Here is a 26,088-nt window from a genome sequence, read left to right on the forward strand (position 1 = left end):
TCACGATGATTTTGTAATTGTGGCTAATTGATCCTTTTTATAATTTCCATAATAGCGAACATGTTCCACCCTAAGTTATTCAATAAAATATACAATATCAAAACACTTGTTTCATTGGTTACCTCACAAGATGAACTTTATCTGTTACCATATATAGCTGATGGGTGTAATTCCTCGGTTCATTTATATAGGACAGCGACAGTGAGCCTGAAAAAGATGAGACTGACAATGGCCAAGATGATGGGCACAAGGAAGATGATGTTTGTGACGATGTCGGAGAGACTAATATTAGAAGTACTACAGAGAGGAAATACAGTATAGGTTAGTTTATGTGACCTTCGACCTCCCTTTTATGGTTAATGGTCTATTTGTAACATTGAAGCAAAAAACTTGTGCACGTCATAAAATATGTCAGGTTCAGTGAAGTCATAATGGTTGGCAGCTATTAACCCTTTTAGCGCCAAAGTCTATTTTTGTCCCCTGTATAAAATAAACCCCAGTCAATTTTTAGCTCAGATTTTTGCCAAAATTTTGAGAAAAAAACTGTAGCCAATGAAATGTGATGTCCATTTGGTCCAAAATTACCAAAAATTACAGAAAAATTCATAAAAATTGGTAAAATTTTGCACTAAAATTTTTGCGGGAGAAAATTACAACGCTTTAAAGGGTAGACTGTAGACCAAGATTATAAACCTGATTTCAAAAATGGAAACTACTACTTTCTTAAATGCATGTAAAATGTCCTCTGCTGTTAAGATGTATCTTACTACTTTTGTAACCATGCTATAGTTTCTGACGTTACAAACCATACAATACAGTATGCCTAAACTGTTCTTGAAAGTTATGACATCCATGGCAGGTAGATGCACCTCCAAATAGAAAGACTTAATTTTTGCTCAAACTTTCTGTGAGGAAACTGTAAACCGTTCCTGTTTCGAAATCAAGAGTATAAATCAGGGTTCTAGAGAAACAAATTACTCAATAACTACCAGCACTTCAAATTCAAAATACCTACTGTCCCTGGGTTAATTCTATGAAGAAAAATAAAACGTTTGATTTTCACAAAACTAAGCCAATGACAATTTTAAAGGTATACAGTCACCTGTAATCTAAATATGCCAGTATATGGTCAAAGGGGTGTTCCTTGGTATTCAAAAAGCCCATGTGAGGGCGCTGTTTTTAAAAAGCGGCTACCCACTTAAAATCTGTGATTGGTTAGATTTTCTCTTTCCATGGTAACTTGACGTGACAAAATTGAAATAGGTGACAGTATACCTTTAATTGCTCCACAAGTTTCAAAATGAGCTCCTACAAGTGATAGACCAGAAAGTTAGAGATCCCCAATATCTGTGCCTGCAGTACATTCTACCATAAAATGACAGACGTTGTATTTTCATTTTTCTTTTGTCCTGCAGCCAACTTTGAGAGTATGCCGAATCTGAGTCAGCAGGGTCCCCTTGTTGGCTCACCAAGACGGAACAGCATCGCCATTTGCGAAACTCCGAAAGCCTCACTGGTCAGTAAAACCCCTGATTCTCAAAGAGTACGGTACAAGTGTCGATCAAACCACGGCAGGTGCCTCTATTCATTACCGGAAGATGTTAGGGTTGGCGTCAACGGTCACCAGGTGGTAAAAATGCACTATATCTGACAGCAAGTTGTGCTCATCTAGGGCCTTGCACGTCAATGCATGTGACGAATGCACAGTGAAAACCTCTAAACATCATGTAACTAACTCATATATGTAATCTCCATGGACCATGATTTTGCACACAAATGCAACAAAACGGTCTGTGATATCAGTAAATTATACTAATTTCACAATTATGTAAAATTAGAAAAAGATTATGTTTGTGCTCTTTAAGTTAAATGTGATTTGGAATCTCCATATGTTGCAACATTCGTAGTTGCTTAAATTCTACAGAGTATTATTTTCAATAAACAAAAAAAACAGAGTGAAATAAAACAGCAGACGAAGCAAACGTGAAATCATTAAGATTTTTACAAGCAAACAAGATTTTCCTGTGGGAGTGTAATCTTAAAAGAGCTCACAAAGTCTTTGGAAGGAAAAAAAAAAAAAAAAATTATAATATATATATATATATATATATATATATATATATATATATATATATATATATATATATATATATATATATATATATATATATATATATATATATATAACAAATTTTTTTCTGTTTAATATTTGCACACTCTGATCCCTCAATAACTGGTTTCCGATATGGTTACAACAAACACGCTTTGCATCAGAACTGTTCAACAATGTCCCTCAAGTTTCTAGAATACTAACGTGCATTTTTATCATCCAGTGTGAATAGAGATGCCTGCCAATACCACACTTCATGGAATTTTCCATGGAATCATACATTGTTTGTATTTGAAGGTAAAAAAAAATCATGCATGATGTGTTACATTGTCATCTTTAGAAAGAGAGAAGTTTGTCTCCATGACATACAACAGATACTAACATGATATTTTGGAAGTGTTTTATATAATGTAACTTTGCGGTTTGTAATGTCTCCATGTACATGTATGTTGTGTGACTCAATGTCATATCAACCAGGATTTTGCTTCTGCAAGAGTATTTCAGAACCCCCTTCCAAGATCATATTGCTGTGTCGTATCAGTTATAGTGTTAATTTAAGCTGAATAACACACGAGATGAAGTCTAAAGATGTGTTCATAAACAAATTGAACAAAATTTAGTAACTGTGATTTTGTGATCCGATTTCCGCAGGATGGCTGGAATGACCCAGTGGAATATCTGTCACTCACAATTGATGAAGTCAAGCACATTAGAAGTGTACTGTGCAAAGCTGAGTTGGAAAACTTACAAGTCAATAAAAAGATTTACATCGAGGTTCTCAATGAAAAGGTGAGGCATACAAGCTCTTAAAACTCTTCTACACCATGTCCAGTGCAGAGGCCTGAAGATTCTGAAAAACATGTCGGATAAATGGTCGCAAATAGGCGAAAATAATCAATTTTTTTGTCTATAGTAGTTGAGAGATTGACAATATCATTTTGTGTTCCTATAATGAATGAATTGATAACAGTTTCTTTGCTCATTCAATGGAATTTGATAATCATAATAAATAAGAGTGGCACTAACTGAACTCACCACAGTCAGAATAGTTTGGTCTGATCTCAACGTTTTCAGTAAGTCATCAATGGACCGACTGGCTTGTGACATCAGGATGGCGGTTATACACCGGGACATCAAACATACAGCCATGTTCACTAATGGTAATGCTGATCATAATGCACATCAGTACACAAAGGAATAATTACAATTTTTTGTTTCAGTCTCGAAATCAAAAGAGGCCCTACATAGATATTCACTTTGCGTCATCAAGCAGTTGATTGATAACAACAAGGGAACTGACATATATGTTATCACCATCAAATTGAAATTACTGGGACATACGTTTCAATTATTGCTAACTTTCTCTGTAAAAAAATCTGACTTCGATTTCTCCTGATTGTAACAGGTTTGTTTCAACTGCAAGAAAAGATTTGCCTTATTCAACAGGAAATACAAATGTAAACTTTGCAAGAGGTAAGCAGTTTTATATAAAAAGAGTCATTTCTGTATCTCAATAGATCTCTGATATTCTAGAATTATGGAATGAGTGTTTCCTTTTCCAGACCACAGAGCAAGGATGTTTTATATCCAAATGAAGACCATTTCTGACAAAATTTTTCTGTGAAATACATGATCATAGAATCCAAAGGAAAGCAACTCTTCCTACCATATCATGATAGTATAATTTTAGTGTGTTGAAATCTAGTTTTGGATTGGTCATGTGCCATCTCATCCCATGCAAATGATACTTACCAACCAATCACTTGATGTCTTTCTTCCTCCTGCAGAATAATTTGCTCAAGGTGCTGTAGGAGAATGAAAATCCCGTCTGATCATTTCTTGCACATACCAGTACAGGCATTGTCTCCGAGTGCTTCCCCAACCAAGTGTTCCCTGCCAAACTTCCACTTCGATGAAGAAGGACTCAAAAGGTTAGAATCTCTCTCTCTCTCATCCATCCATCTCTCTCTCTCTCTCTCTCTCTCTCTCTCTCTCTCATATCCATCTATCCATCCATCCATCCATCCATCCATCCATCCATCCATCAATCCCACCTTGTCAGTAAATACAAAAATATGGAGCCTCTGTTTTGAATGACTATGAATATTGTAAATAATATAGCACAAACACCTGTTATCTTTCATTTAATATAACTTGGAGGTGCAGGAATGTTATATAAATTCTGAAATTGGCATATGAGTGTCAGTTTAAAAAAACTAGTTTTTACTTGAATTCATTCATATTACAATAAATTCATATTAGGATGATTTTTATCAACAAAGAAGGGAGATGCTCACATCAAGTAGTTTTATTTCACGTTTGTACTTAGTTCATAATCGTCATATTTATTGGTTTCATTGTATTTCTTTTTCCTCTCTCAGTGAGTCAGCACCAGCAACTCCATCCTGTTCCCCAACCATGGGTCGAAGGTCAACGTGGGGTCGCAGCAAGAGCAGCGCCATGAAGGACATCTGTGTAGAGTGTAAAACGTTTATGATACAAGTGTTACAAACAAACAGACACACAACACCCAGAAGATAATTCAGCTGGAAAATTTACTTTTAAAGAAAAACTTATCGGTTAGCAATTGTGTTTAGTTTGCACCTATCAACGTAACTGTCAGTATCTGACATAAAGATTTTTACAGCGAACTCAATTCCCCACCAATGTGACTAGCCAATCAGGGAGAACAGAGATAGATAATTTGAATAGGACTTAAGAATATTCGTATTGAGCTCTTTATCAGCTGACTGATCTATTAGTACAGAAAATGGTAAATTTTGCTCGTCAGAGAAGATATACTTTGGTACAGCAGGACTGTATATAGATTGAAAACTATTGTGAAATCGAAGTTCTTCAGTGTATTTAGGTGACAAAAATCAATTGTACATAGTTATTCATGTATGATAAAATATTAGCTATTCAGAAACTTACGACAATGTTTAGCAATAATTCATAAAAATTACAGTAATAATAGCAACAGTACTTCAGTTGTTCATGTTGTTCAAATAACAAGATATGCATTTACCAGAGGCAGCAAGAAAGAAAGAAAGAAATATTTTTGTATTTTGTCAGTGTACTGAAAGATTCAGAGCTTGTCCCATGCGTGATGTGGTGACATCCCGTGTTTTGTATCTTCATCAAGATCCTTTGTAACCCAAAATGTACCCTGTTGGACTGTGATCTCCATATGACATTCTGGTTTACCAGGGAGTAAGGGTTCAAAGGGTCAAAGGTCATCATACAACCTCATAATTTGGTTTTGCTCCACCCTCCCACCACCGTGGTTTGGCCCAAAGCCAACATTACCAAACAGTGGTGGTGGGCCTGTCTACAAGTTATTGGGTGTGGACAGGTTAGGTGGTTCTTTCTGTACAGAGATTTTTGATCAACCATTGTACTTAGATTGAGTGGGTGGGAGGCTATAAACTCAGATGATACGATGGATTGGAGACGATCATTTCTATTTTATGACACTGTGCATCATTTTTTGAACGAGAAACTTCACATCACAAAGTTGTGTCTGAGAAAAACTAAGTTTAAAATTTTCATGTCATTTGCAGGTCATGAGGCAGTAGTTTTAGAAGTTTGTGTACATTTTGAAAGAATCAGTTGGTTTATATATGGGCTGGTATTGTTAAATCTGGTTTAATTACTGCAAATTATTATTTTTGAAGCATTTCTGTGAAAGTATTGAACACTTAACATCCAAAAGTGTTGGTCCTTTGGCCATCATGACTTGATAGGTTTCCCATGATCAGGGCACACTGGTTTGAATGCATGTACCCTTTCAATTGTCAGACAAGTGAACATCAAAGTGTTGGTCACTTTGAAAGTTACTAGTCAAATGGGTTTAGGCAGTGGCGGTCAATGCTGTTCCAGGGCTTTCATTGAATGAATTAACAAAGTGAAGTTCAACAAAGTTCCCAGGTCATTTTATTTGGTGTTCGCCCTATGTGTAACATAGTAGAATTATTACTTTGCTCCAGTCATATTGATTAATCAAGCTTTGTACCCTTCAAGAATAGTAAGGAAAAACTGCCTTTCTCAGTGCCACGGGAATGTCTGGTCAGGCATATACAGTGTACAGTCTACCTATTGGCATGTGGAAATAATTGTTAATATTTGGTTTGCTGAGATCAGTGGTGAGGAATACCAGGTATTATGTGAGACATAATCATCTCAGATATAATTGTCTCAGTATCTCGGGCAGGTAACCTTTGAAAGTTACCTCCCTGGACATCTGATAGTTATTTTTCAGGAATTTCGTAGATTGTTTCATGGTCCATCCTTAGGTCAACGGATCTCTCACAACATGATATTTCAAAAGAATATTTCTTGATAATGAGTCAGTGATATACTGTTTTACAGCAAATGGGAACTTCATCTGCTATCAAATTCAGAATGTGTGTTCCATGAGAAGTTGTAAACGCAAAAAGGCATTCAGATGGCGATATGCAAATTAGAAATCACATTTCTAATGAGTCAATAAGTGATTTATCTGCATGTTTCAGTTCCTACGTAGATATCGCCCTAATGTAGTCCCACTGGTATTCTCACAGACAATATATTCTTATGATATGTGATGAATTAGTGTATTTCATATTTTTGGTGCTTTAAATTTCTGCCTCAACAAGATTTTATCATCAACATTCTATCAATGATGGTGTCTTAGCTTGGAACTATTCCCAGAAAGCAAAAAGTAAAGGAATTAAAAATGTACTTTTTAACATTCACTTTTGGGAAAAACTTGTACTGCTTTGTGCTGATATTGATGCCTTTAAAAGAACAATGTTATGAAATGTGCTTTCATGGAACGCCATCAGTATCTACTCACATCTTTACAAATACAACATACTATACAATGACTACACAGGTTTTCCAACATTATCATAGGAATTTTTTTGCTAATAGTGTTAGGGAGTAAAAAGTTTTAAGAGTGCTGACTACCATTTCAATGAATTCAGAATACCTATTTAAAATTTTCTATGGTAAAAACATTTGTTCTGTTTATTTTATTTTTATAGAGAACGCTTTGTAATATTGCTATGAGGCATATTTAATCAACACTCATGATTATGCTGATGTACCAATTATTTTAAATTTTAAAATCAAAAGGCAAAAGCCCAGCCTGCAGTCATGTAATTCAATTTTGTTAACCCTTTGCACCCTGACCCCCTGGTGACCTATGACACCATATGGAAATTTTTTTCGAGCTAGGGTCAATGGGTTAACGCCAAACTTACATTTTACCAACATCAAGAGCTAGTAACAAGCTCTTGGAACACGAGCACAGCATCAAAACACTAGCTATCAAATGAACATCACTTTCTCCTGAGGTCTAAGAATGAAATACAAAGTCGTAGCTCTGTTGAGATATATTAGACTGAAATGAAAGATTCGTTGCGTGAGAGCACTGTCTATGCTCCTCGAATGACGGATCTTTGCACCTAGAGATATATCTGTCTGTTTAATTCTTCAATTGTGCCTTTGAAAACCTGCTTGCAATATCAAAATTGTAATATTAAAAATAAAGTTTTTGTCAAGTCAGAAACAGAAGAAAAATAGTATCTGACACGAGTTTACCAACAATATTCTATACTTTGCTTTAAGGTAGAACATGCTTCAGTGACAGAAATTTGGGCTGTAAAATTTCATCAATTTTCTTCTGACCCACCACTTGTGGGGGCTCATCTTTATGAAAGGAAAGTTTCCACCGTCTTAGTTTTTCGAAAATCAGAAAATTTTATTTTTCCCCATAGAGTTAACACAAGGATGGCAGCCATTTTGAATTCCAAATATTGGGAAAATGTTAGGTAATTTGTCTCTCCAGTACCAAAGTTTGCATGGTGACCCATGATTTTTATTCTTGCTTTGGTAAAAGAATGGACGAAAGTTTCATTGAGGAAAGTTTGAGCACAAGTTTGTCTTTCACTTTCGAGGTACATATTACCTTAAAGTAAGCATTGGACTCAAGGTAGTACATGTCTTGAAATCGAAAGATTTAACTTTTGCTCAGAGTTTTTGTACAGGAACTTTAAATCATTGCCATGCAAAATTTGGTACTAGAGAAGCAAAGTGAAAATCAAAATGGCCACCATCCCTGTGTTAAGTCTATGTGGAAAATTAAAAATTTCAATTTTCCCAAAAATGGGCCAGTCGAAACTTACTGCATAAGCTACAAAATGAGCCTTCTAAAGTGGTAGACAAAATGTTACTGTATAAGTCTGAGAGATTGAATGTCTGTCCCTGTGGTGCATTCAGAGTTTTTTTGACCTGGATAGTTGCATGATATTCACTGTTCTAAATATGGCAGAACTCACAGGCTTGTGCAACAGCATGGCTGCCTTGGTAACATTTTGCAGAGTAGAAAATAGCCTACTGGTAAATTTTTATGGAGCAGTCGAAATGTTATAGTTATCCACCCAAAGGACAGTTGGAAATAATATCTGTGAAGATACCATTTTTCTTAGGCAGGCAACTTTCAAAGCTACCTGCCAAATTATCAAGTTGTTAATTGCCACACATTTCCTTCAATTCTCAAGGTCGATAGATCTCTTACGACATGAAAAATTTGAAATAATTGCAGTGATGGTACAGTGGATACCAGGTGTACAGATGTCAGATACAAATGTCAGAGAAGATGCCATTTTGCTCGGGCAGGGTGAATTTTCAAAGTTCAGACATCGGCGTGGCTGTACTTTTTTGATGAATTTCCTACACTGTACTTACGACAGGAAACCTATCAGCAATCACAAAACATTTACTACATCATTGTTTTCCTAGCCACCATAGTACATCTTTCAAAAATGTTTCTCACTTTACTTCCATATACATAATTTCTGCAAACATAGGAGCACTTCTTTCCAGTTTATTGAACACATTTATTGATTCTGTAATTGCAATTTTTACTTTCTTTTTGTAAATGTTTTGGCCAAATGTGATTAAACTAAACGGTAGTCTTTGTAGAATTCAAAACAGTGGCCAGATTTATACGTCTGACAGAAGGAACATATAAAAAAAATATAGAACTTTGTATGCAGACTTTGTAATTTTTATGTTACAGAAAGAGATTTTTTGCATTTCTTGTATCAGAAATAGTGCTTATTGCTGCCTATATGGTAATGTATATTGTTTATGTTGTGAGCTTTTTTTTCAGATTTGTATATTTATTAATTGTACCGATTTTTTTTTTGAGAAGACGTGTTTGACAAGTCCTTAGTTCCTTGCAAGAAAAAACTTGACAGATGAGTACCATCTGGACCAGCTCCAGGCCAGCGTCTGTCTGTAAACACCATCTGATTGATTTTGGAGTTGAGGAAGCCAAATATTTTTCATGGGCGTGTACATAATGTGTCAAAGAATATAAACATTTACTGAAAATCCACATGTAATAAATGCAGGGTTTGATTTTGCTTGAAACACGTGCAGGACCTCAAGTGTGTCTTCACAGGGGGTGCATGTGTTTGTTAAAATAATACTTTGTAGGGGCTGGGGCTCAGTGTGTGATACCTTTTATTGGAGAATGGAGGAATTTGTGCTTTTCACAAACATGTCAACCATTCAACAGTAGTATGGCAAAATATAAATTACAATGTGTGCACATTATACCAATAAATAACCTCACACAGCTGAAAAAATCTGAAAGAAAATTTGAAATGGTCTTTTGTTGTTCTTTCAAAAGGAGTATGAGTTTATTTATGAAAAATGGATGCTGACAGTGGATAGCATTGACCATTAGGTTGTCTGAAGCCATGCTGAGCATTGATTAAATTGCCATGAATGTATTGTATGTGCTTAATGCAAAGGAACGACAGGGAGACAAGTGTCTAGCCGAAATCCAGGGGTAATGCATGTACTGCCACGGCGGGGGCGGCCTGGACGACAGTACCGGACCCCTAGTACCGCGCATCAGGCAACGTGCTACCGGGCACCCACTACAGGCCCATGACAGTACCCCCCTGGAACTTTATTGTGTAAAAGCTATCCATATAGAAGACGGACAGTACTCTTTTATTGTGAGCTGCTACCCTGCAGCGAGGCATGCTTTCTTTTTTTTTTCTTTCTTTTTTTTTTCTTTTTTTTGTGGAGGGTGGGTGGGAATTTTGCGGTGTGAACTTGAGCGTGATATGCGTGGGAATTTTGCGGTGTGAACTTGAGCATGATATGTGCATGGATAATGACGTGGAAAGGGTGACACAAGTAGTTTAGATAACGGTAAATGAGGGCAGGTGGCAGATTAGGTTACGTCTCAAGTGTATCTATAGCGAGTGGTAGGAGTAGGCGACGCATGGTGACCCATACATGTCAAAGGTTTAGACCCCTTTCCCCGTGTCCCTCCAGACGTTAACAATGATTATAGCAAAGCTATAATCACTCAATGTTGTGCAATAATGTACATGTATGTAAGTGCGTATGGTTCATTTGAACTTTGGCAAACAAATCCACAGCTTTTGCCATGTGAGAAGGTCAACTTAAAATGTATGACACCTTGCTGAACAATATGCTTTAATGAGTTTGAGTTATAGGCTGCAAATTCTGATCTAATATGAAGTGTTATCGTATTCTTGGCTGGCATTTAGGATTTTTCTTTACTCCAACTGGCCCACTTCCTGTACCGACTTTAACTGACATAGTGGTAGGCGTACTGTAGACTTTTTAGAATACCTGATTTCACTCATCTGTTTTCAAGGTAAAGATACAATATATAATTTATCATGTACACATATACTATAGATATTTGGTGCGACTGAAGATGGAACTGCACTTTGCAAACAGTTTTTTTCAAAGGAATGTTTCTCATCTAAGATCACAAGGAAACCCCCTCATACTATATATTTTCAGAAAGCAGAGAATCCAAAGTTTAGTATGGTAGCAATAGTTTACTTGAAGGATGAAGGGGGTGTATATTTGGGGTAAAAAACCTCAATTTTCATGTTATAAGGCATTTGAAGAACATCATGTGAAAATTTCAGAAAATTTGACTTGCCAGAGTGGAGTTAAATTCTTTGGAAATCTTGAATTCGGGGGAAAAGAGAAGCCAGGAAATCAGGTGATTTGCATACATTTGCATAAATTAACATATTTTATTACGCAGCCGTCGACTGCTTAACAAGCTAAAAGGAGAACTCAACCAATATTTTAATCGTGGGTTAACAAAATTAAAATTGAATATTTGCAAAACACGTGATGTTGAGCAAAATAGGCTGTGTTGGGTCCAGTGCCCCTTGAGATTTGTGTGTATGTGTGTGCACGCGTATATCCTGGTGTGCCTGCCTGTGTTTACTGTCATTTTGCCCTGAGCATGATAGTGACCTTGATTTTGAAATTTTCAGTGAATGTATGCTTGGCATTTTCATTTCAAATAAGTATAACACAGATATTTTTAATTTAATAGTGAGACGTTGACATGGAGTGATTCAAGATGGCAGGAAGACAATTGCACTTCAAGGAAAGAATGAGCAATGAGTTGTCATAGTGACTCGGCAGACGATTATATTCAAGTTTTCCAGAGGACTATAAGTGCTACCATGATAGCCAATTCCATTGACTTGCATGTAGAAATACAAATTTCATGGTAATGTTCTGATATCTTGAAACAATTGCACCAATTCTCAATAAGAGAAGCCATTTAAAAAAATCAAAAAATTATATCACGGTAGATTTCAGTATTAAACGGCAAGATTGTATTGCTGTTTTGACAAAAATGGTCGAGAAAAATGCCAACTCTGCAATTTGTCATGGTGATTTTTGTACCTCAGTCGGCAACCAACTTTTGTCAGAATTCCTATGTTTATAAGGCATTTGTAGAGGAACATTTTAGAAATCTGCTCAAGGTCAGGAAACAATGTTGTTTCAGTCTTAATCATCTTCGGATCACTTTGTAGGCTAACATTTGCTTTTTGCCATACTAGCAGAAAATCGAAAGGTAAGATGCACTAATACTTCGATGAGATTAATCTAAAAAAGAAAGACAGCACAGTATCATTTTTTTCATCTTCAGGTCTTATCACTGCTATACCCACAATATGTAATTATTGATGGGGAAAATGTCAATATTGTTGCCGATGCCTCTTCCGTAACTACCAACGAATACAATCAAATAATCCACCCTTTTTAGGAAGGCTATCCAAATATTCTGCCCATCAAAGGGTGCTGGAGAGGATGTGGTGAATTACTGTTCAAATAGACTCAGTGCCGGAGGCAGTACTGTGACCACAGGCGCACTAGGAGTAAATAGTCTAAGAAATATGTTTTATTCTTAATTATTAAAAAATGTCATAATTATGAAATATTAATATCAATAAATCAGTATTAGTATTAGTATTTCACCAGGGTGGAGCTTCCTTTCTACTCAGCAACACCACTGAATGTGCGCATATTGTAATTCTGTAGAAACAGTGAAGGCGTTGGTCAAACATCTTTCAACTTGGCACTAATATATGTTTGGTCAAGTAGAAAGCGTGCTGTAGAGTCACGACGTCATTCTCAAAAAATTGCTCTTCCTCAAGGGTGCCCACTAAATTTCTAACCTTTATGTTGCCATGCATGCTTTCAGTCTAGATGCAAATTACAAAGAAGCATGTAGGGTAATTTGCATGGTCGCGAGGCGCCGCAAGCTCGGCCCTTGCAAATTACAAAGAAAGATGTAGGGTAATTTGCATTACAAAGAAAGATGTAGGGTAATTTGCATGGGACTTGCGGCGCAGCCATGACTCTTCTCATAGCATTCATAAATACTTGGGTGAGTAGAGGTGGGGCTCGAGGAATTCAGGGGGATTTTAAAGTTTTGGGGTAGTAGATTAGGATCTGAATGGTTTGCACCGGGTATAGGTGTGGCTCTGAAAATATTTTGGTTCCCAGTTTTTTTTATTCCACAGTTTGGTAGATAATAAAAAGCATTGTTATGTCATCCGTTGGCCCTAATGTCAATAATAATTAAACGAATTCTGAATTCGTTTCAAAAAGTCTAAAATACAATGAATGCCATTGAATTTTCATAAGAAAAGCAACAAGCAGACCTTGTAACAGGGGATAGAGCTGCAACCTTTGATTGTTTTTTTTTCAATATTTTTCAACTACAGTTTCTTGCTGTCTCCCTACAGCATGCTGAAACCATAGACAGTAGAGGGGTCTATGCTGAAACATACAATATTCAAATTGTCAACAAAGCCTGTATATGTATAGACCATCGTTGATGATTGAGTTGGAGTCATTTGGCAACGATACAAATGCACAGTGTACGTACACACGCGCGGTGTTGATAGGCTGAAAACTGGACAGTTCCAATATATGGAGTAGAACAAGAACCTATTTGATACACTGAACAAAAATGCTGCCCCAATCATCCACATTAATACAGTTCTGCTCCTGTTTATGCACTGGGATGACAATAAATAAACAATAAAAATAACTAGACAGACACTTTTACATTATCTCAGTATGTTAATGATTTAATATTTTTGTCTGTAACTTCCTATAAAATAAAGATCAGTGTGTACCAATATACACATCAAGAAATCCGCTGGTGCCTGTAGCCCTGACCTGTCCCCTTTAAAGGTATACTGTCACCTGTTCCAATTTTGCCACAGTTACCATGGAAAGAGAAAATCTAACCAATCACAGATTTTAAGCAGGTGGCCGCTTTTTAAAAACAGCGCCCCCACATGAGCATTTTAAGTACCAAGGAACGCCCCTTTGACCATATATGGGCATATTTAGATTTTAGGTGACTGTATACGTTTAACTCTTACAGCAATGTAAGTGTACAGATACAGAACAAGCAAAATTTTCAGACAACTGTCATGCATTGGAAGTTCTCTACATAGTCATGTAATACAGGTGCTATGAAACTGAAAGCGCTACCTTCCCTGAGGCCCTGCCACATACATTTGGAACAGTTTGCTCCTACATTGGCGCCATGTACTTTTCACATTTGAGACAAATGCATTGTCTATAGAGAATAAACAAGACGTGAATGATCAGTAGCTTTATTAAACTCTTTATTTTCTCAACATGAAATTATTCTGTGTATCAACATCACTTTCCTAAGCTTATTTTTTTATCTTGTCGAATACGTTAAGCTTGTTAACACAGGCTGAGAATAACTGTGCAGCAGTTTTGTAAATGACATTTCAATTTATGGATAGACTGAAATGCAACTGCCAGCATTATAAGTGTACATAACACATATGCAGGGTGTGTTGATAAGCTGAATACTGAGTATTGCAACATGTTAGGGTGTAAAACAAGAGATTGGAGTTAATACAAAGAGCAATAATACGAAAAAAGATATCGAAATTTTAGCTTAATATCGTTGGTTTAACAAATGTTTCGCCAAAAATATTTGGGAGATTTTGGGGAAGATATTTTCGATCATATAGAGGGAGATTTGAAATGGTTTTGAGGGACCTTATTGAACTCCCCCCTTCCCCACCCAGCAATTGTGAATGCAGCCCAAACTCTACCCAATACCCTGCTCTCTACGCTAGTGCTGCTTTTTTCCCTCTTTTCATGTACATATGACAGACCGAGTGCTGTTGTTTTGTTTTAATGATATTGCCACTGTTTACAACTCTCTTTCTAAAAAATGTAAAACTACGGCTCTGCTGAAATGAAATATAATTTTTGAGAAATCCCTTTACGTGAAAATCGGGTGATATATGCGCGTCTAATGTCAACCGTGAGTCTAGATAGGCCCCATGTACCAACTTGTACTGTAAATAGATTCCATACTTTTTGCACAATACTGATTTTTTCACTGCAATGAAATTACAATTAAATAGACCATTGCGGCCAGACAGAAAGATTGAGCGTGCATTATGGTTGCTATGCCTCTCGGTGTAGGGTATAAACCACGGAGATAACTTTTGGCAATACCAAGTAAATAAGCGTACCTTGAAATATCGGCAGTAACTACATGTAACAATTACTGATAGTCCCGCAAATACCCTGGAGAGGAATGCAGTCTGGAGCCAGAGGTATAGGTTTCGCTCTCTGTTCACAAAATGAAACTTATCATAGTCGTGCTTTTATCGTATTACTGTGAATAAAAAACAACTCTAAATCGTGTATTAGGCTATGACATAAAATGATTTGATCGTGAGTTTTGGATATAAGGCCTCGGCAGTCTGCGAAAGAAGCCAATGCATTCTTTCAACGCCTTGAATAAAGATTATACATGATCATTCCAACCGCACAATTTATCAAGCTTCATGATATTTAATGAAGTGGTCTGCTAGAGTTATTTTCAAAGTAGCATTGTAGACATGGAAGGAATCGTCACTTATACTGGCACTAGTTTGCGTGGAATGTAGTGGACAATGCCAAATATTTCCATGTGATGTCATTCATCAAAGATGCGTTACGCACTCTAAAGACTGTTAAGGTTTGAACTTAAAAATAATTCCGTACAAAAAGGATATACACGGTTTAGCTAATAAACAGTGTCAAGACTATCAATGTTTGGAACAAGAATAACAATTAAAGGTGCAAGCAGCGTTGACTGGACCATGGATGTAAAAAAATGACGGGACCAAGGTACAAAGTGCAAAGTAATAAAATGAAGTCCCGCAGTATTATACTATTGATAGCATAATGTGTCGTTCAAAAATGAAAATGAAATATTCAAGATAAGCAAGTTGTATTAGTTGCATTATAAATACCTAACAGCAGGTTAAAGGTCACCAAAGGTCATCCCAAAATTCTGTAACAAAGTCAGCCCCCATACTGGTCCATGTCCAGCAAAACACGGTACTCTCTCCCCATTGGTTAGCTTTTTTTAATTAGAACATGATTGGAACTAATTTGGGATAATTGGATTTTCATATTTTTCAAATTTCTCAAAAGTTCAAGGTGCCCTATAGATGAATGTTGCAATATCAAAGTACTAATAAAAACAAGTGTGTAATGTAAAAGGAAAAGCAGATGAGCTTTCATTTGTAGATTAAAGGGGGTGGTCGTCGGAACTCTGCTGAAAGGTTGCCAGGGACCCCTACGACCGATGTAAATACTGTATCTAAGGTACGTTGGCGATTAATGAAAGTTGAAACATGCTTGTTATAAATGAATATCGTAAACTTACATTGTTTGTAAACAAGAAAGTCGCACACGCGCAGTTCCGACGACCATCCCCTTTAAACAGACATCAATTCACCATCCAATTCTTCCCAAATTAGTTCCAATCGTGTTCGTGAGCATAGGTACTGTACACTGCGCATGACGTTTGGCATATACAGAGACTTCCTTAAAAGCATGGATTTTGAACTTCAATGCATATTCAGGTTGAATATGAAAGAAATCTAGAGAGAACGGGCATCTCAATATGCTCCACTTTGAGAATTCAACTGACGAAAGAATTTCTCCTGATGGTACTGGTATCTTCTATCTGATATTTATGATGATTTTGGCGCTCGTTGTCATCTCATGTAACTCCGTAGTTGCTGTGGCTATTTTGGGTTTCCGAAAACTGAGACACAATTACGATTACCTGTTCGTGTTATCGCTGGTCGTCTCTGATAACTTAAACGGACTTCTGGGTATACCACTTGAAGCTACCGTATCGATTCTCTGGCAACCGACCCCACTGATGTGCGCTCTGCTTCGAAGTGTTACTCTACTTTCACAAACTTCCAGTCTGGCAAACGTGATGTTGATTATGCTCAACATGTACATCAAGATTTTCCACCCTTTCCGATACCCGTCTCTTGTCACAAACAAGACACTAGCTGTCTCGTTGACTTTTGTTTGGAGTGGAGCGACGTCCATTGCGATTTACGCTGCCCAGAGATGGGGAACTCAGGCACAGGTTAGTAGAGCATATGTTTGCTCTGACATCAAGCCATCTCCACAAGTCATGGCTTTTTGGACGGTAACAAGCTTCATAATTCCCAGTATTTTTATTCTTATCAGTAACATACGCATTGCCAACCTGGTCAGGAATCAGAATCGACGAATACAAGCGTTTGACAGCCAGAGCAGCTCCACAGGTAGCCCTGCGTACAGGTCTGTGTGTTCCCGGCGTTACACGGCCTCCACCGCATGTGGTGGAGGCCGTGTAACGCCGGGAACACACAGACCTGTACGCAGGGCTACTCCACAGGGAACCAGCCGCACTTTACCAAGGGAGAACTGAAAGCGCTGCGCATGGTTATATTGGTGGCTGCCACAAGCTTTCTTCTTTGGACTCCAGTGCGGGTGATAGTGGCGGTGACATCATTCTGCCGCAACTGCAATGTGGTGGAACTTAATATGCCACTGAAAATTGCGACAACATTAAACTATTTGAACTCGGCCATTAACCCACTGATTTACAGCATGGACAAACCCCTCAAAACAGCTTGCCGACAGTTGCTTTGCAAGCGACAAATCGGAGTACTGATCATACAAACATAGACCAAATTATAATCCACCACTTTCTAGCTAATACGAGTTATTTTGGATTAATAAACGTTCGGTACATTGCCTTAGATAACACTCTTGTCTGTCTTAGTTTTCGGCCTACTGAACTCCGTGTACTAGGACCACAGGCAATTTTAAGAATTGAAAACTACAGTTTTTCCAACCTTACACTTGCAAATAATCAGATGTGCCCTCTCCTATGATTTTAAAACAAGGAAGAACAGACATGGGTGAATGAACAGCTTTACCGTCAAAAACTAATGTATTGCTGCACCTAAATATTATATAAACACTTTATTAATTATTTATTTGCAAGAGCATGGCTCATAAGGGGTCTGCTTTCTCCCATTCATTTTATCATTATGTTATTCATATTTTTGTGTGAAATGGGCTGCTCGACGTGTATGTACAGAATGTTTTTGTTTATGGGAAATAATAAACATGAACGGAATTTCTTAAGGTGTTGACCGACACATACCAAAATTAATATACATCGGATTTTTATCATTTGTAACCCTGAAAGTAAACGGTCTGCAGATACTAGTTGGTGAGATGTATCGCATATATAACGAGTGTGTAGTTGTGAAAGGGTAACAACCATAGACCCTCCAAAAACCTTTGGAGGGTCTATGTTACAACTCAGCTCGATTGTTGAACCACTCTTTATAAATGTCGGGATTTCATTAGCCGAGCGCTTTTGACTGTGTGTAAAATTTTGGACCTTGAAGCGAATATTCCTTTGTTTTGGCCATAGACCCTCGAGAAAGGGTCTATGTTTTGGCCGGGGGAGGGGGTTAAAACATCCTTTTACCAAAAGTATCTGTCAGATATGTTTCAAATTGCATTTGTAGATGCCACAGGGTGATGGAATATTTGTGAAACATTTATGAAATTCAAATACGTAAATATCCTAGAACAACTGGTCATATCTTGATCTTCAATTGACGCATGACCAAAAAAACTTCACATTTGCTATAGCAAGTTTCTGTAATTGGACTATAATGTATCTGACGCGATTTTTCTGCGACCATCTGCTATGACTGGCAATGTTATTGTCGGAGGTATGATTTCGAACAGAAAGTAGCCTGACACACTTTTTCCGAGCGCCTAATGCTGCTTGCTGGTAAGAATATAAGAGCGACGAGCATTAAGTGAAGAGTGCGAAGAAAGCCAAAAATAAACTGGCATAGTGAAGCATTCCCCTCCCTGGAGCCGATTATCAAAAGGTTCAAATTGCCATCATAAAGCCTTTCAATGCATTTGTAAGGCCAACAACTTGAATCAAAAGAGAATCCATGTTTTTCGAAAAGTTTATGTTCGAGACACCGACTTCAGCAAGCATGGACAATCAATGTGAAATATACATGGGCGAAAACAGACGTGTTCATAGACGGTCTGTCCCGGCAGTTCGTGCGAAAATGGTATATAAAGTTATACTCAGATCCTTCCACCTGGTTTGTCTTTTTATTTGTACAAGTAAGCAGCAAAAGAAACATCCGTACTATTGCGAGGTTGCCTAGTCCTCTAAAACACGGTATAACAGTAACTAAACAACAAACATATTATACAGTGACAATAGTTGGTTCCATAGTCAAGACACCATGTTTAAACAAACACCAGCGTTCTGCCACAATTTTGACCTTACGCCCTTTAAATACAATTCTTTGTTTGCGCCCGCGTGCTCACAGGTTTTCAGAGAAAATTAAGAAAACAAGTACAATGTTAACACTATTATAAAAAATCATATTTCCAAAAGAAACCAAATAAAACATGAGATTATGTTAATACACTTGTGTTTTTTGTCTGTGTTTGTTCTTTTACTTGCACGGCTGGCTTGCAGGTAAGTTTTTCAAAAATCAAAGGTCGGCAAAGAAAGAATTTTCTTTAAGTGACACATATGGCGAATAATTATGATATAAAAAAGAAAGAATGTGAATATTTACATCACAACTTTCAAAATCAGTTTACAGAAGAACAGAAAAGCATTGTAAAAAAATGAGTTCACGGAACTTTGTCTGCTTAGGGATGGACCAGCAGATCTTGGGAGGGGGTAGTCAAAAACAGAAAAAAATTCAAAGCACACAATTAGGGAATAAATTCAGACTAGTTTGCAAATTAAAAAATAAAATCAGAACGCAAAAAATGATAAATCTGACAGTTTACTTTGAAAAAAGTAGCACATCATGACTCACTTGGAAAAAAATTCAAAAATTTACAATCGTAAACAATAATAATATTCACCATCTCATTGTGACCTCCTCACCTCCCAAGATCTAACGGTCCGTCCCTTAGAACACAAAAGCCTCGCAATTTAGATATTGTCATGGTGTTGCAATTTACTGCCAGTGTAATCTGTGAAGTGTTCCGTGCAATTCAAGTCAGAGACCACCACCGTGATGTTTGAAAATTTAGCAATTTATGAATTGCAATTTGCGAAAATTTGACCTTCAGAAACTTGGCACATATTTCCTTCTTCTTGCGAGTGCAATGAACGTCAAACGGCCCCAGCCTGCACAAGGACTTATCTTGCTTTTCCTCTCGTGAAACCCTCAATCAAGACTATCATACCGTGAATCAGATATCACGTTCTACTATTATTATGATAAAGTAGCATATTTCCCAAGGTTTTACTCCAATTGCCAAGAGCACGGTATAGCAGCGAGCGTAGCAATGAGACGAATGACGCAAGATTTTTGACCTTTGATTGTCCACTTCCTTTTAGAAAGAAAAAAAAATGACTCACTTTAATATTTACAGCTTTTCCCCGTTAGTGTAAAATGCACTCTGAATTACGGATTTGAATTGAAGTTGCCACTCGTCACTGTTGTTTTCTAGGAGCATTGCTTTACCTTTTCGTCTTGAGTGTGAAAATCTAAAATGTCACGTGAACTACCTGTATTCCTGTTCTCACAATAGTGTCATTTTCACATATCTCATTTCAATCCATGACATTTCGTAGCCAAACAATAAATATGTTTCAAACAGAGATATAGACTTATAGGTTTATTGCTAGAATGTCATTTTCCTTTCTATCAAGTACGTAAAAACGGCACGCTTGAGCAAACTTGTAACATTCCGTTCTTTTAATCCTTGACATTTTGCGGCCAAACGATATAGCTTGTTGAAATCGCTAATTTGCAATTTGATTTTCACACTTGCAGTTTCAGTCAACACCTATATATTGATGTATCGATATCACGTATGACGATCGACATAATGGGAATCTCTTGATCGCCATGTGCTTCTTTTTTGCAAACCTAACTCAGTCAATTATCAATTAGAATTACAGTGTGTGCGTTGAATTTTGCGGCCATTCAATTGTTGTAATGTAATCATTTATATTTAAAGTAATCTGGGAAATGTGAGTTTTCTGTCATTTATTTGAGGAATGTTTGATTCTAACTGTGCTTTTGACTGAATGCTCGATATTGAAGTCAGAGCATAATAGCGATTACTGCGAAACAAAATGATCCGTGACATTATTCGGCCGACCATCTTTTCCTCCTGAAATCAAGAAGTGGAAGTCAAAATATGGGCAAATTTCATTATTTGACCGGCTTACATGATTATTTACATTAAAATTGGACCGAATTTCGATCTTAGGTGTGTTTTCTGAGCGCCTTATTTCTGAATTGATAATAACAAGTTCAGGGCGGTATCTTTATTGGTCAACCTTATTTGTAATCAATGAATGCATATAGAAAATACGAATCGGTATAATGCTAAGTTGCTAAATAGCTACCGTTCCTGCGTTAATTCTATAGGGGAAAGTGTTTGGTTTTCACAATAGTAAGCCGGTGATTTTTTTAAATCCACGAGCTTCAAAATGAGCTCCCACTAGTGATAGACAAGAAAGTTAGAGATCCCCAATATCTGTGCCTGCAGTGCATTCTACCATAAAATGACTAAAATGACAAACATTTTCATTTTTCTTTTGTCCTGCAGACAACTTTGAGAGTATGCTGAATCTGAATCAGCAGAGTCCTCTTGTTTGCTCACCAAGACGTAACAGCGTCGCCATTTGCGTGTCTGTAAAAGTACAAAATACAAAGTTAACGAATTTTTAATATGCCGCTCGGTGAAGGATATAAAGCAAGGACAAAATTCTTGCCAGTACCCAGTAAATCAGTGCACCTTGAAATAGTAGTGCGCACATTTAACAATTGCTGATAGTCCTGCAAACACCCTGGAGAGGAATGCAGTCTGAAGCCAGAGGTATAAGTCTCGCTCTCTGTTCACAACATGAAACTTTTATCAGGGTCGTGCTTTTATCGTATTACTGTGAACAAAAATCAACTCTAAATCGTGTGTCAAGCTAGGATATAAGATGATTTGATTGTGTATTTTGGATATACCTCCGCGGCAGTCTGCGAAAGAGGGCAATTCCATCACTTCAACGCCTTGAATAAAGGTTAGACGTGATTATTCCAACCGCGCAATTTATCAAGCTTCATGATATTTAACGATGTGATCTGCTAGAGTTATTTTCAAAGTAGCATTGTAATCGTTACTTCTATTCACAATAGTTGCGTGGAATGTAGACAATGTCAAATTCTTTTGTGTGATGCCGTTTATTAAAGATTTAAAGAATAACATGAGTTTAAGCATCATTTGAATGACGTTTACTCCTTGAAGCAGGATTTGGTCACCCTCTTACGCAAGTAAGATACAGGAAAAACACCAAGAAAAGTGTTAAAGTAGTCTGCGCCTCGAAAGTGACAGACTTAACTTTTGCTCAAACTTTCCTTAAGGAATCTTTCGATCATTCTCTTTCATAATCATGAATAAAAATCGGGGGTCACCGTGCAAATTTTGGTAATAGAGAAACAAGCCAAGATTTACCGATATTTAAAATTCAAAATGGCCGCCATCCCTGTGTTAACTCTATGGAGAAAAATGGTTTGTTTTTTTTCGAATAAAACTAAGCCGTGAAAAGTTTTCTTACACCAACAGCTTTAAGATGAACACCCATAAGTGGTATATCGGAAAATAATTGTAGAAGTTTAAGAGTCCGAATATCTCAGTGTCCCCAAGGCGCGTTCTACCTTAAAACAAAGAGGACATAAATTAGAACACAGGAACAATCACCGTGGTATCACCGTAGAGGTCCCAAAAGGTCATCCCAAAATTTTGGAAAAAATTCAGCCCATAAACTGGTCCATGTCCAGCAGAAAACGGTACTCTCTCCCCATTGGTTAGTTTTAAATTAGGTAGGCACATAATGAGGTATGTCAATTGTGAAAAGGCAATGCGTCTCATGCCACTCAATACAAAAACCATACTTCTAGCAGTTGCTGAGATATGCAAAAATAGGCCAAAGGTCAAAAAAGGTCATTCCAAAATGCTAGAAAAAAATTTTGTCCCATACTGATCAAGATTCAACAATACTAAAGCTTTAGCCCATGTGGTTGGCGAGACACATGGAAGAAGGTCAAAGGTCATCCAAGGCCATCTGAAAAATCAGGGTAAAAGTATTTGTCCCTTTAACCAGTCAATGTCTTACCAAAATGAAAACCCTAGACCTTGCAATATGAAGACGTAGAAAAAAAGGAAGAAGAAGAAGAAGAAGAAGAAGAAGAAGAAGAAGATGATGATGATGATGATGATGATGGTGATGAGGGGGAAGAGGAGTAGGAGGAGGAGGAGGAAAAACTCGAAAACAATGGGGCCCACACCCATATGGGCTTCCCTCTAATTTTTGGCGTAGTTTCTAACGTTTCAGCATACATCAAGTTCCATCATTTCTAAATTAGTGATACAAACAGGATAAAACAAACGTACGGTGTGAGGACAAGGGAATAGACTCTACAATGTCGTAAAGAATCTAGCCTTTGATAAGTGATAGCTGTATGCAAAAGAGAGGAAATTATAACCGTTATGAGGATTAAAATATCATACTCTTATTCTAAAAAACGAACATGTAAGTGTGATGAAAGATAGGTAATAATTTACCTCTAGCTTGGATGGTATTCAAGGAATTCCTAGTACCTCCAAGAGAATTAAAAAATAGGATAAAGGAAAAACAAAGTATTATTATTATTATTATTATTATTATTATTATTATTAAAAACTCCTTCTTTAAAGCGCACTACACATACAACTCAGTGCGCTGAATACATGACTAAAATGAGAGCAAAGATTCATTTGTTTAAAAATGAAGTCACAGATATCGCAAAGAAATTTGGAAATGAAGTACAAACACCGTAAAATGGACAAAATGGCTAAAAATCGAAGTTGATAAAACTCAGTAGAAAGGTAAGTCTTCAAAGCACGTTTAAAACATTCAACATTTTTTGCAGAGCGAATCTCTGATGGCAACGAATTCCAAAGGAAGGGTGCATGCACAGAAATGGCCCTCGGCCCTCTGAACATAGGAGTTGTTAAACTTCCCCATTGGTTGGACTAAAAGTAACTTTTCGATGGACCGGTTTCTTCCCGGAACATACAACTCAATGAAGTCACCCAAGTACATGGATGCAATACTATTATTAACCCTTTGAGTACTGTAATTTTCCCTAAAAATATCAAGGCAGCATTTTATCAATTTTTATGAATTTTTCTGTAATTTTTTCCATGATTTTGGACCAAATGGACAAAAATTTTTATGGGCTGCACTTTTTGACCAAATTTTGGGAAAAACCTGAAAATTACATAGATCAAAAAGAAATTGTTTGCGTTGTATAGTACAAATGCAACAAATATCGACTATGGCACTCAAAGGGTTAATAATTTTAAAAGTGATTGGCAAAACCTTGAATCTTCTTCGAGCTTCGATTGGAAGTCATGAAGTACAAAGGGAATTTCTCATATTTCTGGCCGCTGGGAGTGCGGGATCGATGGTGTGGGAACAACAATGCCACACTCTCAGAAATCGTCCCACACTCTGCAGTAAATATTACATTAGCTCTGATTGGATGATAAACAGTCTGTTTCCTTCCACGCGCAAAATGTTATTCAATGGCACGACGAGCAACACACGGACCGGAACCACAGAGTAAGCAGGTCAAAGTACAGTGGCAGACGACAGAGTTTTCACGATTTTGGATAATCTTGTACGTGTCCAGTGTGAATTTAACGCATTTTGTGGTCATGTGAGAAAAAGAATCTCACACCCCCAAGGACCTGGGATCAGATTTCTCACACTCATTGGGGATATTTTGTCTCACACTAGCCTGCGGCGAGTGTGAGACAAAATATCCCCATCTCGTGTGAGAAAATCTGATCCCAGGTCCTTGGGGGTGTGAGATTCTATTATTCTTTCGATTCACACTCAATTGGTGATAAGGCGCGGTACCTACTGATGTAAAATACCCTTATCAATGAGGACATTTTTCTTGTCAGGTTGAGAGTTGGTCTTCCAAACGTTTGGGATGGACATATTGATAAAATTATAGAGGAATATGTTAGCCTGAAAACAGTTTAAATTGTTTAAGGTTTCGCTGCTTTTTGCGGAATGGTATCCACATAATCGAAAAGTGAATAAATACGAATGAAGAATTCTGGGAAAGCATGACCATACTCTTTGCGTAAATGCATAAACACGAAAACTTGTGAATATACTAGAATAATTCATTCTGACCACCCTTGTAGTGGTTTAATGAACCATCCCTAATTGCTATGCAATATCAGAAACTCAAGCTATTTAAGTCAAAGCGAGGCTCCAAAAACACGTGTAATTGCAATGAGAAGACTTCTAGTTTGATGGATTGGGATCCAACATAATATCAAAGAGAGACAGTACAAAGTTCATCACAATTTTTTTTTTTTTTTTTTTTTTTTTTGCCATTCGCGGGACTTTGTTTATGAGTGAATAAGATCAGTGTTCTCAATGACAACACCATACTGCTGATACTGTTATTTGCCAACACAAAAATTCTATAGTCTGCGTAGAATTTCCATATGCGTGACACTATCCATAACTGTAATATAATGAATCCATAAATTTAAAATCGTCCAAAAATGTAATAAAAAACTAACTATAATTCTAGCAACCATAAATGTAAAAACAAAAACAACCATAAATGCAATATTAATCAACCATAAATGTAACGAAATTTATCGCGTCATTCCCACTGAAGAAGTGTCTTTCATAACAAACTTCGCATGCATAGGAGATTTATGGTTGTCATCAAAAACAGTTTGTTCCGGATACGGAATTTTTTTTCTACGTGAGAATGTAAAGAAAGTAAGGTTAGTTTTGTGCTGATGGTAAAGTATTTGCAACTTCACTCGTCATTCTATTGATATTGTTATCGCCTTTTACATATTGACTTAGAAAATTTATTCATACGATGATATCGGCAATTCCTGTTTTTGTCAGTTGATTTCTATAACACAAACATTTTGCATAGCTTTGATCATGCAAAGCTTCCCAGTTCCTTGTGACATCGATTGGCAAACAAACTTCGCTACTTCTACTAAGTCAGTATAGACGAAAACGCGTGAGCACAGGTGTAAACTGCGCATGACATTCAGCATACACTAAGATTCCCTTAAAAGCATGATTCTTGATTTTCAATGCACATTCAGGCTATATATTCAAGATTGGGAAGATATCTAGACAGAACAGGCATCTCAAT

General features: G+C 37.0%; 2 protein-coding genes across 3 annotated transcripts in view; both read left to right on the plus strand.

Moving 5' to 3' along the window:
• Positions 1–9,497, plus strand: part of LOC139147723 (protein spire homolog 1-like) — a 49,013-nt gene extending 39,516 nt beyond the window's left edge. Inside the window, exons 10-15 of one of the 2 annotated variants that reach the window (XM_070718890.1) lie at positions 192–321; positions 1,416–1,627; positions 2,762–2,899; positions 3,516–3,583; positions 3,898–4,041; positions 4,492–9,497. In XM_070718890.1, the coding sequence (XP_070574991.1) occupies positions 192–321; positions 1,416–1,627; positions 2,762–2,899; positions 3,516–3,583; positions 3,898–4,041; positions 4,492–4,651 (852 nt within the window). In that variant the 3' untranslated portion in view covers positions 4,652–9,497. The remainder of the gene's footprint in view (positions 1–191; positions 322–1,415; positions 1,628–2,761; positions 2,900–3,515; positions 3,584–3,897; positions 4,042–4,491) is intronic. The other variant, XM_070718891.1, reaches the window with a different exon arrangement.
• A 6,936-nt stretch (positions 9,498–16,433) lies between these two features.
• Positions 16,434–17,243, plus strand: LOC139147040 (histamine H2 receptor-like). The gene has a single exon (XM_070717892.1). The coding sequence runs from the start codon at positions 16,434–16,436 to the stop codon at positions 17,241–17,243; it is 810 nt and encodes a 269-aa protein (XP_070573993.1).
• Positions 17,244–26,088: the final 8,845 nt, after the last annotated feature.

Source organism: Ptychodera flava, chromosome 13 (genome assembly GCF_041260155.1).
Source record: "Ptychodera flava strain L36383 chromosome 13, AS_Pfla_20210202, whole genome shotgun sequence".
Lineage (NCBI taxonomy): Eukaryota > Metazoa > Hemichordata > Enteropneusta > Ptychoderidae > Ptychodera > Ptychodera flava.

What these genes read in the sequence shown, in the direction of transcription:
- LOC139147040 (XM_070717892.1), top strand. Translation starts at nt 16,434, where the DNA reads ATGCTCCACTTTGAGAATTCAACTGACGAAAGAATTTCTCCTGATGGT.